The sequence below is a fragment of the Trematomus bernacchii genome, unplaced genomic scaffold (assembly GCF_902827165.1).
Source record: "Trematomus bernacchii unplaced genomic scaffold, fTreBer1.1, whole genome shotgun sequence".
NCBI classification, from domain to species: Eukaryota; Metazoa; Chordata; class Actinopteri; order Perciformes; family Nototheniidae; genus Trematomus; species Trematomus bernacchii.
In genome coordinates, this window is record NW_022987577.1 from 211024 (window position 1) to 225711 (window position 14688).

General features: G+C 39.2%; 1 protein-coding gene across 1 annotated transcript in view; it reads left to right on the forward strand.

Moving 5' to 3' along the window:
• Window positions 1-12084, forward strand: part of tdrd12 (tudor domain containing 12) — a 66540-nt gene extending 54456 nt beyond the window's left edge. The window contains exons 32-39 of the mRNA XM_034126856.1: window positions 4742-4823; window positions 5900-6096; window positions 7425-7489; window positions 7714-7795; window positions 8432-8545; window positions 9743-9896; window positions 11243-11306; window positions 11417-12084. Of these exons, the coding sequence (XP_033982747.1) occupies window positions 4742-4823; window positions 5900-6096; window positions 7425-7489; window positions 7714-7795; window positions 8432-8545; window positions 9743-9896; window positions 11243-11306; window positions 11417-11493 (835 nt within the window). The 3' untranslated portion in view covers window positions 11494-12084. The remainder of the gene's footprint in view (window positions 1-4741; window positions 4824-5899; window positions 6097-7424; window positions 7490-7713; window positions 7796-8431; window positions 8546-9742; window positions 9897-11242; window positions 11307-11416) is intronic.
• Window positions 12085-14688: the final 2604 nt, after the last annotated feature.

Consider the following 14688-nt stretch of genomic DNA (forward strand, 5'->3'; position numbering starts at 1 on the left):
AGGGTCCTCTCCTGCTGATGTTCAGGTGTATATCAGTATGTAGTGTCTCTACTTTAAAGAGTCCTCTCCTGCTGATGTTCAGGTGTATATCAGTATGTAGTGTCTCTACTTTAAAGAGTCCTCTCCTGCTGATGTTCAGGTGTATATCAGTATGTAGTGTCTCTACTTTAAAGAGTCCTCTCCTGCTGATGTTCAGGTGTATATCAGTATGTAGTGTCTCTACTTTAAAGAGTCCTCTCCTGCTGATGTTCAGGTGTATATCAGTATGTAGTGTCTCTACTTTAAAGAGTACTCTCCTGCTGATGTTCAGGTGTATATCAGTATGTAGTGTCTCTACTTTAAAGAGTCCTCTCCTGCTGATGTTCAGGTGTATATCAGTATGTAGTGTCTCTACTTTAAAGAGTCCTCTCCTGCTGATGTTCAGGTGTATATCAGTATGTAGTGTCTCTACTTTGAAGAGTCCTCTCCTGCTGATGTTCAGGTGTATATCAGTATGTAGTGTCTCTACTTTAAAGAGTCCTCTCCTGCTGATGTTCAGGTGTATATCAGTATGTAGTGTCTCTACTTTAAAGAGTCCTCTCCTACTGATGTTCAGGTGTATATCAGTATGTAGTGTCTCTACATGTCTCCATGCTTTAATGTTCAAAAAGCTCTTTATTTTTCTCATACTTTTCACCCTCTGTCTGAAACCAGAGCCCAGTCTGCTCTGATTGGTTAGCGGGCCGGCTCTGTTGTGATTTGGTCAGCCGCTTAGAGATGTCCCGCCCCTTAGCCTATCACGTACAATGTGTTGGAGGGCTAGCTAATAGGAGCGCACATTTTACATAGTGATGTCACTATGTTCCGGAAGTAAACAAAGGAGTCCAATGGAGGCGTTTATGTAATGTCTAATTAGGATCACAGTTTTAAAATGACAGAAAATGATGCACGCAGAAGAAAATAACTCCTTAAGGAGCAAACATTAAAATAAATGTTTAGATATGTGTCAACAAATATCTGCTCTTACATGTTTTCTGAAACTATAAGCATCTATAGAGACAAACTACTTCCTGTTTACATCATCTCAATTCGTTCATATACTGTATTATAACTTTGCAAACTATTTGAAGTTCACTTGTTTAACCCTTGTGCCCTCCTCGGGCATTTTTGTACATTTTTCCTGACTTTTTTTTTTGATTTGGTGATCATTTCAGCTGTGTTACAGCTTTTGGCATGGATTTTTGCAAGAAGTCTTCTGTTGAGTCACATTTTTTAAATCCAATGTCGTTTACTCTTACATGTTTTGTATACTCTCGTGATGCATTTTGCACCCTCTGGACCCCTTCGTGGCAAAAATGTACACGCTCATAAAAACTGCTATTAAATCATCATACATCAATATTTTATTAAACTTTTTTTTCCATGAATCACTTGAACAACTTCTAACGTGCTCAAAACTACCAAACATTCAATAGTTTTCAGGATTTTAACCCTTTAAATGCCTGTTTCATTATTTGAATTATTTAATTTCTCTTAAAAAAAAAACAAAAAATGAATTTTTGTCAAGATAATAATTAGTAGAGGGATGGAACTTTGGTGGTTATTAGAGTCTTGGATGTGTCAAAGATTAGCAACAAAATTGATTTGACTGCATTATTAATTTTTACGTAGTGTCAGATACTACCTCTGGACACCTTCGTGGCAAAAATGTACACGCCCCAAACAACTGCTATTAATCATCATATATCAATATCTTTTTCTACTTTTTTTTTCATGAATCACATATACAACTTCTAACGTACTCAAAACTAGCAAACATTCAATCATTGTCAGGATTTTAATCCTTTAAATGCCCGTTTCATTATTTTAATTATTTCATTTCTCTCAAAAATGCCTCATTGACTTCCATTCAGACCACATTTGTTGATCTCACTGCCATTGCAGTATAAAACCATGCATTTTGTAATGTCAGCATTTCATTTAGAAGAAAAGTAGTGATATTTGATATTTCTACTCTATTCCAACAGATTAAACCATTTTCCCACTGTAGGCCGATGCATGACATTTTTACATTTTTGCCAGTTATATCATGGAGCCGTGTGACTACCAGGGGGCCCCGAGAGTGGTGTGTGTGTGTGTGTGTGTTGTGTGTGTGTGTGTGTGTGTGTGTGTGTGTGTGTGTGTGTGTGTGTGTGTGTGTGTGTGTGTGTGTGTGTGTGTGTGTGTGTGTGTGTGTGTGTGTGTGGTGTGTGTGTGTGTGTGTGTGTGTGTGTGTGTGTGTGTGTGTGTGTGTGTGTGTGTGTGTGTGTGTGTGTGTGTGTGTGTGTGTGTGTGTGTGTGTGTGTGTGTGTGTGTGTGTGTGTGTGTGTGTGTGTGTGTGTGTCAGCAGCAGGTGACCTGGTGCTCTCTCAGGTGATAGAACAACAATATTTTAGGCCTGTGCACAACCAGCACACACCTCTCCTCCCTCTCCGTGTGTGTGTGAGAATCTGTAAGCATGCACGGATCATTTCATGGGTAAAAAAAGGCCATCTTTTGAGGGATGTGTTTGATGTGTCTTTGAAGAGCTGCTTGATTACTCAAAAACAAAAAACAACTGTTAGTGTGTTTATGCACCTGGCTGCCAAAGATAAACATGCAGTTTGACCAAGGGCTTATTTCATTAGTGAGCAGAGAAGGAGAAAGACCTGGAGCAAAGAGAAGGAACTCAAATGAAGAAGCATTTCAGTGCAGAAGAGACTTCAGAAATAATCTTGTAGCCTTCTTCTGCCAGCGAGCTGCAGGACTCATCTGAAGAAGACACAAGGTTCGAGCTGGGGTCTGACACTGAATGCTCTCTGGAGTCTGACACTGAATGCTCTCTGGGGTCTGACACTGAATGCTCTCTGGAGTCCAGCATTTCTTTGAGTTCCTCTGACCCTTCATCTGAAAGTGGAGAGGACACTGAGGGTCCGGCCCACCATCCACCACCACGGGGGGCTTTCTTCTCACAATCTGTGAGGACACCCTGGTTTTCCCCAGCTCCTGGGAGAACGACCTCCGTTCTTCTCTGTCCCCTCACTGTGGACGGGACCCTCAGTGTCCTCTCCACTTTCAGATGAAGGGTCAGAGGAACTCAAAGAAATGCTGGACTCCAGAGATCATTCAGTGTCAGACCCCAGCTCGAACCTTGTGTCTTCTTCAGATGAGTCCTGCAGCTCGCTGGCAGAAGAAGGCTACAAGATTATTTCTGAAGTCTCTTCTGCACTGAAAAGCTTCTTCATTTGAGTTCCTTCTCTTTGCTCCAGGTCTTTCTCCTTCTCTGCTCACTAATGAAATAAGCCCTTGGTCAAACTGCATGTTTATCTTTCGCAGCCAGGTGCATAAACACACTAACAGTTGTTTTTTGTTTTTGAGTAATCAAGCAGCTCTTCAAAGACACATCAAACACATCCCTCAAAAGATGGCCTTTTGTTCCCATGAAATGATCTGTGCATGCTTACAGATTCTCACACACACACACACACACACACACACACACACACACACACACACACACACACACACACACACACACACGGAGAGGGAGGAGAGGTGTGTGCTGGTTGTGCACAGGCCTAAAAAATGGTTGTTCTATCACCTGAGAGAGCACCAGGTCACATGCTGCAGGACCTGCTGGTCTGCTGCTGGAAATGACACACACACACACACACGCACACGCACACGCATACGCACACACATACATACATACATACATACATACACCACTCTCGGGGCCCCCTGGTAGTCACACGGCTCCATAATATAACTGGCAAAAATGTAAGAATGTCATGCATCGGCCTACAGTGGGAAAATGGTTTAATCTGTTGGAATAGAGTAGAAATATCAAATATCACTACTTTTCTTCTAAATTAAATGCTGACATTACAAAATGCATGGTTTTATACTGCAATGGCAGTGAGATCAACAAATGTGGTCTGAATGGAAGTCAATGAGGCATTTTTGAGAGAAATGAAATAATTAAAATAATTAAACAGGCATTTAAAGGGTTAAAATCCTGACAATGATTGAATATTTGGTAGTTTTGAGTACGTTAGAAGTTGTATATGTGATTCATGAAAAAAAAAGTAGAAAGAAATATTGATATATGATTTAATAGCAGTTGTTTGGGGCGTGTACATGTTTGCCACGAAGGTGTCCAGAGGTAGTATCTGATACTACGTAAAAAATAATAATGCAGTCAAATCAATTTTGTTGCTAATCTTTGACACATCCAAGACTCTAATAACCACCAAAGTTCCATCCCTCTACTAATTATTATATTGAAAAAAATTCATTTTTTGTGTTTTTTGTCATAAATAATGAAATAATTCAGTTAATTAAACAGGCATTTAAAGAGTTAAAATCCTGAAAATTATTGAATGTTTGGTAGTTTTGAGTACGTTATAAGTTGTTTAAGTGATTCATGAAAAAAAAAGTAGAAAGAAATGTTGATGTATGATTTAATAGCAGTTATTATGGGCGTGTACATTTTTGCCACGAAGGGGTCGAAAGGTTGAAAATTCGAGGAGGGCACAAGGGTTAATGGTATTCTAAAGTAATGCTCATATGGATGTAGCTTACATGGACTTGGCGTCCGTGTATCGATACAATATCGCCACGCAAAGTATCGCGATACTATGCTGTATTGATTATTTGCCCCACCCCTAATGTGTAGGGTCCATCTCTGAATAAATCCACCTCCCTTCATTTGATGAATGAAGCGTCGTTTTGTTGTTCGTAGGTCTGGAAATGGTTCGGTGTCTCTGGAGGTCCGGATCAAAGCGGAGGAGGAAGCTTTGGCTGAAGCCGTCAGAGCAGCCGAGGTCAGTCAGTTTTAAAACGACAAAACCAGATCATGATTTGACACGACTGTCTATCAAAATGTAAACATTGCATGTCATGAGTTTTACTTAACAGACTGTGTGGTTTGTCCTGCTTTGCTTTCTGTTATTTTGTTCATGTATGTCTGTAAGACGTTGCTTTTGTCGGGACCCCCTTGAAAACGTGACGATGCTTCTCCAGGGGTTTATCCTAATAAATACATTTCTATATGATGAACGAAGTAAACAATCTCAAGTCTATAAATGTGTTTTAGGTCGCATCCACACCTAATAGTCTGCTTCTCTGTTTGTTACATTATTTCATTTTTCAGAAGGTTCAGTTTGCGTTCACACGGGCAAAACTCAAACGGACTATAAACTTTAAACACAAGTCATGTGCTCGGAAATGCTGTTCAACAATTGGTCAGACATTAAGGGGGTACAAACGCAAATCCCGGCTATTTCTACCGGAGCTTTGGAGCATCGGCAGGTTATTTTCATGCTGCTGTTTATCTGGGGATCAACAGACTAGTGGACGGGGTGTATGATTATATAATCAGACAACGTTCGATAAAAAACATAACACATATAATGAGACGTTCAGCAGTCAGGAGGGGCGTTTCACCGACGGCAGGTGGCTCTGACTTTTATGTATAGTTGACGGAGCATTTTTACTTTATACGACACTGTTCAACTCTTCATTCTGCTTCACTCTTTCTCTAAAGATTTTGAAGACATCCGCGTTCTTGTGACTCGTAACTACTACACTTCCTGTGTTTTAGTGCGGACTGCGTTCACACCAGCGATGAACCGCTCCAGAGTTCACTAGCAAGCGGTCCGAGACCACCAGAGTCCGGTTGTTTAGTTCACTTCAGAGGTCTCCGACTGTTCACAAACCAAGCGGGTAAACGCACCAGGGTTCAATTCAAGCGGACTATACAAGCTATACAAACAAACACTATGAATACGTAAGTGAATGCGACCAGCCTTGTATTCATAGTGTTTGTTTATGGAAGATAATCACAGACTTTTCACCGACTATTGCGGTATAATTGATCAGTAAAAATGATGTTTCGCAGCTCGCTGACCTCCCTCAACTCGTGCCCTGTGAGCCTCTCAGTCCAGATTCTTCCACGATCCAGTCCCTGGTCCCAGTAACACCAGTACCACCAGTATTGGACCTCCACCTGGCTCCAGTGAGTGATCAGAGACCCCTGATGGTCAGCCAGTCAGCTGCTGGACAGAGAAACACACATTCAGCTGATCTGAGAATAAGGTTGGTGTCTTTTTTTAACGGAGGAAATGTGGTGGTCTTTAATCCAGGCTTCAAGAATTAAAACTAAAGTTATTTTTCTTTTTATATTCCTTGTTACATTTTTATTTTGTATGTTTTTTATGTTAAAATTGCTTTTAATAATTGTCTCTTTTTTTTAATGACTTTTCTCTTACTGTTTGTGTGCGCCATATTAACAAACAAAAAAGCCCTTCTATGTATAACCCTACTACTAAACACAGCCAATTAACTCACAATAAAGCAACAGTTTTCATCCAATTTCAACAGAAAATATTCTCTTTTAAATGCCATCGTTTTAAAGGTCTCCTATCATGCAAAATGCACTTTTTGATGTCTTGTATACATCAACATGTGTGCCCGGTGTGTCAGGGAACTCACGCAGCATCAGAAAATAAAACCCTCTCTCTTTTCCTCCGTACCCAAATCTCTAAAAACGGGGGAACAACGGAGCTGATCCAGATTTGCGTCCGATATGACGTAATATCTGAAATGTGGACCCACGGCCCTATCAGAAACGTTGCTATCAGAAACAATGCCCGACTGTTTTGGACGTAATATGGTCGGTGTTTACATTAGCATCGCTAACACTCAGAGCTAACCTGTACTGGAGAGCATGTGTGTGAAGAAGCAGGAAATAAAAAGGAACTCACCTTGTGGTATAACAAGAGAGAAAGCCTTTGAGCTCCATACTGTTTCAGAAATAATCCTTGATAATCCATGATATGGCGTTTCATCACGGCAGCATTTTAGACAGTATCTGCCGGGTCCCGCCCCCTCTTATTTTATTTTTTCAATTTTATTTAGCCTTTATTAAATACAGGTGAAAATCTCATTCTCAAGAGAGACCTGTTTATACCCAGAATCATCACTTTTGAAACAGGAAGTGAAATAGAGGGATATGAGGCATGGCTAGAATGGGTGATCTGTTTGGTATTTTGAGCAAAACACTTCATAGATATATAAAAAGCATGTCTGAAACCTATGCTATTGCCTAAAAATAGCATGATAGGTGACCTTTAAAGTCAGGTTTTTAATCAGCCCGCGAAATACCAGTACGTGTTGGAGTCGACTGCTACTGATAATTTAAAAGCCAAGAACCCTTTCCCCTCCTGTTCATGTTAGGATTCAGCAGCTCTTTCTGAAAGGAAATGGGATTAAGACCTCGGAACAAATACATAAAAATAACATTTAAACAGTCATAGATATTAAAGAATATAACACAGTTCAGCTGAAAGTCCTTAGGAAGAATGAATGTCTTTTATCTTTGTATTTTTTGTGTGTAAAAGAAGCTTTCTGATTTTAATACACAGGATCGAAGATGGAGAACTTCACCCCATGATCAGCAAGTCTGTCCTAATGGAGTGCAGGCAGAATGGTACAATATGAAGTTAATTATATGGAGATAATCAGATATAACAAGCTGCATAATTACTCATTCATTCATAAAAACTCTGTATATAACTGTGTGGCATTGTTGCATTTAATGAATAACTGCTATGGTTAAAATATATCTTGCAGCTGCTTCCACAGGTAGTCAAATAATGGGTGAAAAAACTGAATTTTTTAAATGAAACTGATCACTGATCTGTCTGTGCTCAGGTGTGTCTACAGGTGAGGATGAGAGCAGCAGCCAGCAGCTCATCAGCAGTAATGAGACACACTGTGGTGACGCCGTTAAAAGGTACCACTTCACTGACAGCTGTTTATACATTGTGGAGAAAAAGGAAATTAATTTAACTAGTCTGTTTTGTTGTGAAAAAGGTCCATTTGAAGCATCCTGTTAACATAAAATGGAAATGATGAGTGCTTATATTTTGAAAAAGACCCATTTGAAGCGTCATGTTAACCTAAAAGGTACATTTGGGTGCTTTTATTTTGAAAAAGAAGCTCCATTCGAAGCGTCTTAACGTAAAATGGAAATGTGGGTGCTTTTATTTTGAAAAAATACAATTTTGAAGCATCTTATTAATGGAAAATGGAAAATGTGGTTACTTTTATTGTGAAAGGCCCATTTGAGGCACCCTGTTAATGTAACATTTAAATGATGGGTGCTTTTATTTTTGATAAATGTCCATTTGAAGCGTCCTGTTAACGTAAAATGGAAATTATGGGCCTTTTTTATTTTGAAATTAAAGCCTCACCATGCATACACGCCCAATAAAACTGATTACACTACAAAATCCTCTCTGATTTAAAATCTTCAGTGGATGATCTGGACTTCACGATTAGAGCTACAGATGTTAGTGTCTCTGAACTACATTTTAATAACATAATCAAACTCTAAATGCTTTTATTTTCTTCGCTCTGGTTGTTTCAGTTTCCACCCTCTGGCCCGCTGGTACCAGACGTCCGACTCATTGATCGTGACGATGAAACTGAAGGAGCCGCAGAACCAGAGCTGCCTCTTCTTCCAGGACAGAGTCGTGTACAGGTGTGTGAGCAGCAGAACTCACACCAACACTCAGTGGAGCTCTTTATACGATTCGCTTATCATTTATTGTCATATCAAGTCTGAAATTTGACTTAAATCAAAGCAGCTCCATCTGCAACATCAAAACAAGGACAAATATTAAGACAAGGGATACAAACTGAGGAGGTGTGTGTGTGTGTGGTTGTGTGTGTGTGTGTGTGTGTGTGTGTGTGTGTGTGTGTGTGTGTGTGTGTGTGTGTGTGTGTGTGTGTGTGTGTGTGTGTGTGTGTGTGTGTGTGTGTGTGTGTGTGTGTGTGTGTGTGTGTGTGTGTGTGTGTGTGTGTGTGTGTGTGTGTGTGTGTGTGTGTGTGTGTGTGTGTGTGTGTGGTGTGTGTGTGTGTGTGTGTGTGTGTGTGTGTGTGTGTGTGTGTGTGTGTGTGTGTGTGTGTGTGTGTGTGTGTGTGTGTGTGTGTGTGTGTGTGGTGTGTGTGTGTGTGTGTGTGTGTGTGTGTGTGTGTGTGTGTGTGTGTGTGTGTGTGTGTGTGTGTGTGTGTGTGTGTGTGTGTGTGTGTGTGTGTGTGTGTGTGTGGAAAAAAATAAATAAAATGTAATTCACAGAATAAAGAAATTATATTTAAAAAAAAAAAGGAATATTTTGAAAAAAAGTGAAATTCAGAGAAAATGTCTAATTAAGTGAAATTTGGAGAAAAAGTTCTCAAATTGTGAAAAAAATATGAATTCATGAGAAATAAGTGAAATTTGGAGGAAAAAATCTAAAATAATTGGGAAAGTGACATGAATGAAAGAAAAAAAGTCAATTTCTGCACAAAAAATATCAGAAATTCTGAGAAAAAAATAATTAAAAAAGTGAAATGTTCTAATTCTGAAAAATAAGTTAAATTCTCAAAAAGTAACATTTTGGATGAAAAATTATAATTCTGAGACAAACGTGTAATTTGAAAAAAAGTTCTCAATTCGTGAAAAAAAAGGGAAATTCTCAAAATGATAGTTATACATTAAAGTTCAGTTACAGTTTAGTTATTAGTAGGGCTTCACCGATTGCAAATCACTTAGTTGGTGCCCAAACTGATTGGAATAAAGGCTCTTCCTGTGTTTTCATGGAGAGAAGTTTCTGCCAGTGAATCAAACGCCTCTGTGTTCAGCACAGTAGAGAAAAAGTGATATTTCCTCATTCAGTTTGACTCCGATGTTTTTCAGTGGCAGAGTGAACGAGCGCACCTACAGAGCCGACCTGCAGCTTCACGCCAACATCGCTCCGGACCGATGCTGCTGGGAAATGAAGTCCAACGAGCCGGTCCTCAAACTGTCCAAACAACAGCCGGGACACTGGGAGAAACTCCTCAGGAACAAGGTACTGGAGTCAGATTCATTACATCAGTCCACAGCAGGAATTAATCACAAGGCTCAGCTGTTATGAGTAAGTGATAAACAACAGCTAGAAAACAAATCTATTAATACAGAGGAAGGTTATATCCAGCAACATATATGAAGGTGGTACTGACTACCCAATCTGCATCCCTGCCCGATTTGCATTGCGCATGGTCCGCCATATTGGACAACTACATACGGCAACCCAAGTAGGAGACTTGACGTCTAGACGGCTGCCCAATATGCATTGCGCATGCGCGAGTTTTAAACTTAAACGATTGCTATATATATAATTCCAAAGCTGGTAAAGTTTAGCAGTTAATGTAATTAGATATAAATTATTAATGCGATACATTTTAGCATACATTCACAGTAAACATTTCTTCAGTATGATAGCTGTCTATCAGAAGTTAAATCCATTTCTCACTTATTCTGACAATGTACTTAACCCAATAAAAGGACCCAATAAAAGGAGTTGTTAAATAATAGTGAAGTCACGTTGTAATAACAATAACTCATCTCTCGTTCAGATTAATATTGTCAGGTTTTTTTTGTTTTCTTTTTCTGCTTTGCCAAATGCCACTACGTCAAGTGTCCTATTTGGGTTGCCGTACGTAGTTGTCCAATATGGCGGACCATCTCGCACATGCACAATGCAAATCGGGCAGGGATGCGGATCGGGTAGTCACAGTGGTAAACAAATAATCTGAATATTCGCTCAAGTTATTAAAGGGGACCTATCATGCAAAATGCACTTGTTGATGTCTTTTATACATCAACATGTGTCCCCGGTGTCTCGGGGAACTCACGCAGCGTCAGAAAATAAAACCCTCTCTCTTTTCCTCCGTACCCAAATCTCTAAAAACGGGGGAACAACGGAGCTGATCCAGATTTGCGTCCGATATGACGTAATATCTGAACTGTGGACCCACGGCCCTATCAGAAACGTTGCTATCGGAAACAATGAGCGATGGGTTTTGGACGTAATATGTTCTTTGTTTACATTAGCATCGCTAACACTCAGAGCTAACCTGTACTGGAGAGCATGTGTGTGAAGAAGCAGGAAATAAAGAAAGGAACTCACCTTGTGGTATAACCGGCAAGAGAGAAAGCCTTTGAGCTCCATACTGTTTCAGAAAGAATCCTTGATAATCCATGATATGGCGTTTCATCACAGCAGCATTTAGTTTAGTATCTCGTAGAATTCTGAGCCTAAAAATAGCATAATAGGAGACCTTTTAAGTAGTTCCTTTTTAAATCCTTTCTTTCCCATAATTAAATGTAAAAAATGGCAGCGTGTATTTTACAAAAAAATCTTTGTTTCCACAGAATATCTTTGTGAGTTACGACGTGGAGCACATTGTTTTTGAGAATGAAGACAGAACCCCAAACGGTGAGAAGAACCACGATAAAAAACCAGCTCCATTTCTATGTAAACTATTTTTTAGATAGTATCTGATGTGTGTGTGTGTGTGTGTGTGTGTGTGTGTGTGTGTGTTTCAGGTGTGCGTTTCCAGGAAAACATGGGGGGGGACAACAACTGCTACGTGGTGTCAGAGAGCGGCAGTGAGAGCGACTAAAGAGGATTCTTTCCATGTGATTTTGGATTGTTGCAAACGAATCTCGGTGTCAAATGGTGGTCACATGACTTCATGCCACCACCGCTAAGCTCAAGGAAGCTAATGTTGGGCTATAAAGGAACTACAGCACGGTCACATTGTTTTTCTACGTAGAAAGCGGTATCGCCCCCCCCCCGACTCAGCGTAAGCACTAACACCGGCATGAAATTATTCAGCATTTTATCATTTCCTGTCCTCTGGTCTGAGAGTCAATGGTTTCCTGAATGTGTTTTTGGTTGTTAGCCTGAAACAAGGTCTGTGGTTAACACAAGCTGAAGAGATGTTAACGTTTTGTTCTACGACATAAAATACGTCGTAGTTCCTTTAAAGCCCAACATTAGCGGCCTTTAGCTTAGCGGTGGTGACGTGAAAATGGACTAAAAGCCGAATCAGAGTTATTTTTCCTCTCTCTTCATTTGACTGATATTGGCGAGACTGCGCATCGGAGGCGGGGCTTAAAATATGGCGTGTTTTTAAAAGGACCCGTTTTTCCTTTGCTTTCTGTTATCTTTTATTTGATGTTATAAAAAATAAAGTTTGTTGTTCAGTTAATCCAGTTGAGTGATATTTGTGCTGATACGAAAAAGACTTTTGTTCAAGTGTAATATCGAACATCTATCTACGGTCGATCGCCTTTTTAAAGTTAGCCTATCATCCATCCTTTCAAGTGGCATTTGCATGGGCGGCCCTGTAGGTAGATCATTTGGGCTTGGTCATTTTAAAAGTAGCTCCCAAGCTGAAATAAGACTATTGTTTGACATTTTGTGGACTTATGTTTCTTTATTGTCCCAAAACTGTCATATTAATCAAGGCGACGGTGCGTTTCATAAGACGTATTTGGGTCAGTGTTGGTGAAATTTCAAAAATAAAATACAAATCACCGAGCCAGGACATGGTATTTAATTGAGAAAAACTCAAAGAATTAAAGGTAAATACATTTCTAGGAAAATATTTAGATAAATCTAAACAATGATCTGAGATGTTCACATTTCTGTTCAGGATATATATGCTTGAGCTGCTTGGACTTTATTGAAGTATTTCAATTTTCTGCTACTGTGTACTTCTACTCCTCTACAATTCAGAAGTAAATGGTGTACTTTTACTCCACTACATGTATTGAATACCTTTAGTTACTTCACAGATCTGGATCAATGATGTGAAATATAATCAAGTGTTAAATCAGACTTTAGTTCCACCTGGAGTAAATCCACAAGCTACCCTGCAGTATACAAAGTCATTCAAACTAGCTGCACCTTTACCAGCTTTGAGAACACTTTCATGATCAATCATTATAAAACATATCATATATATTATTCTGAAATGGACCAATCTGCACAACGACTACTTTTACTGTCGCTACTTTAACTAGATTTTGATGATAATACTTTTCTACTTTTACTTGAGGAACATTTTGAATGCAGGACTTTTACTGTAACAGAGTATTCCTACACTCTGGTACTTCTACTTTTACTCAAGTACAAGATCTGAGTACTACTACTTTTACTCAAGTACAAGATCTGAGTACTTCTACTTTTACTCAAGTACAAGATCTGAGTACTTCTACTTTTACTCAAGTACAAGATCTGAGTACTTCTACTTTACTCAAGTACAAGATCTGAGTACTTCTACTTTTACTCAAGTACAAGATCTGAGTACTTCTACTTTTACTCAAGTACAAGATCTGAGTACTTCTACTTTTACTCAAGTACAAGATCTGAGTACTTCTACTTTTACTCAAGTACAAGATCTGAGTACTTCTACTTTTACTCAAGTACAAGATCTGAGTACTTCTACTTTTACTCAAGTACAAGATCTGAGTACTTTTACTCAAGTACAAGATCTGAGTACTTCTACTTTTACTCAAGTACAAGTTCTGAGTACTTCTACTTTTACTCAAGTACAAGATCTGAGTACTTCTACTTTTACTCAAGTACAAGTTCTGAGTACTTCTACTTTTACTCAAGTACAAGATCTGAGTACTTCTACTTTTACTCAAGTACAAGATCTGAGTACTTCTACTTTTACTCAAGTACAAGTTCTGAGTACTTCTACTTTTACTCAAGTACAAGATCTGAGTACTTCTACTTTTACTCAAGTACAAGTTCTGAGTACTTCTACTTTTACTCAAGTACAAGATCTGAGTACTTCTACTCAACCATCAGTTAACTGTAAATTACTTAAATGTCATTACGTAAGTCATCAACCGTCAGTTAAAGAGACCCTGTTGTGAATTGTTTAGGTTTTTTTGCTTGAAAGTTAAGGGACTGTTAAATTACAGACTAAAGGACTGACATTTAAAGAGGACATATTCTGCAAACGTTCAGGTTCATATGTTGTGCCTCTGTGACATGTCTCCTCGCATACTGCCTGTGCTGCAGCATTAAGTGTACTTAATATATCTCTGTACGAAAACTGAAATGTAAAAACTATTTGGCAACTTGTTTTGGTCCCAGCCAAGAAATAGCCCGACCCATAATCTCCTGTTAAACGTCTGATTGATGTTTTTACTCCTCTGTTTTGGTATGGATTAAACAAACTGGATTTAGAGCTGCTGATAGGTGGATTTTGTTACTTTTGGACAGGCTGGCTTTGTCTTCCCCTTCTTCCAGTCTTTATGCTAAGCTAAGCTAACCAGTTGATGGCCTTATTTCTAAGAAACATATACAGCAATCTTAATATCTATGATCAGCTGATCCAAGAGGTTTTAAACTGTTTATAAAGCCTGAGAAGAACCAAAGCTGTCGGACAAATGTAGTGAGGTAGAAATATACAAATGGAAATAGTCAAGTACATTTTTTTAAGCTACTTCACTTAAAGGTGGGGTAGGTAAGTTTGAGAAACCGGCTCGAAATACACTTTTTGTTATATTCCATGGAATGCTCTTAACATCCCGATAGCAATGAATATCTGAAGTGCTTTGACAAAAAATCCATAAAAACATTTCATCCGTGGAAGCCGTGGTACTGTAAAAAGCACGACCAATCATTTTAGCCGGCCCGGCTAAAATGACTGGATGGCCTACCTGCCTGTCAGCCTTCCATCTGGGCACAAACTTATCTCGTGCCCTCATTGGTCATGTTCGTGTGTGTTGGAGGAGGGGCTCTATAAGGAAGTGGCAGATTTTTTCCGGCTGTGTATTTTCAAATTCTAGCGATC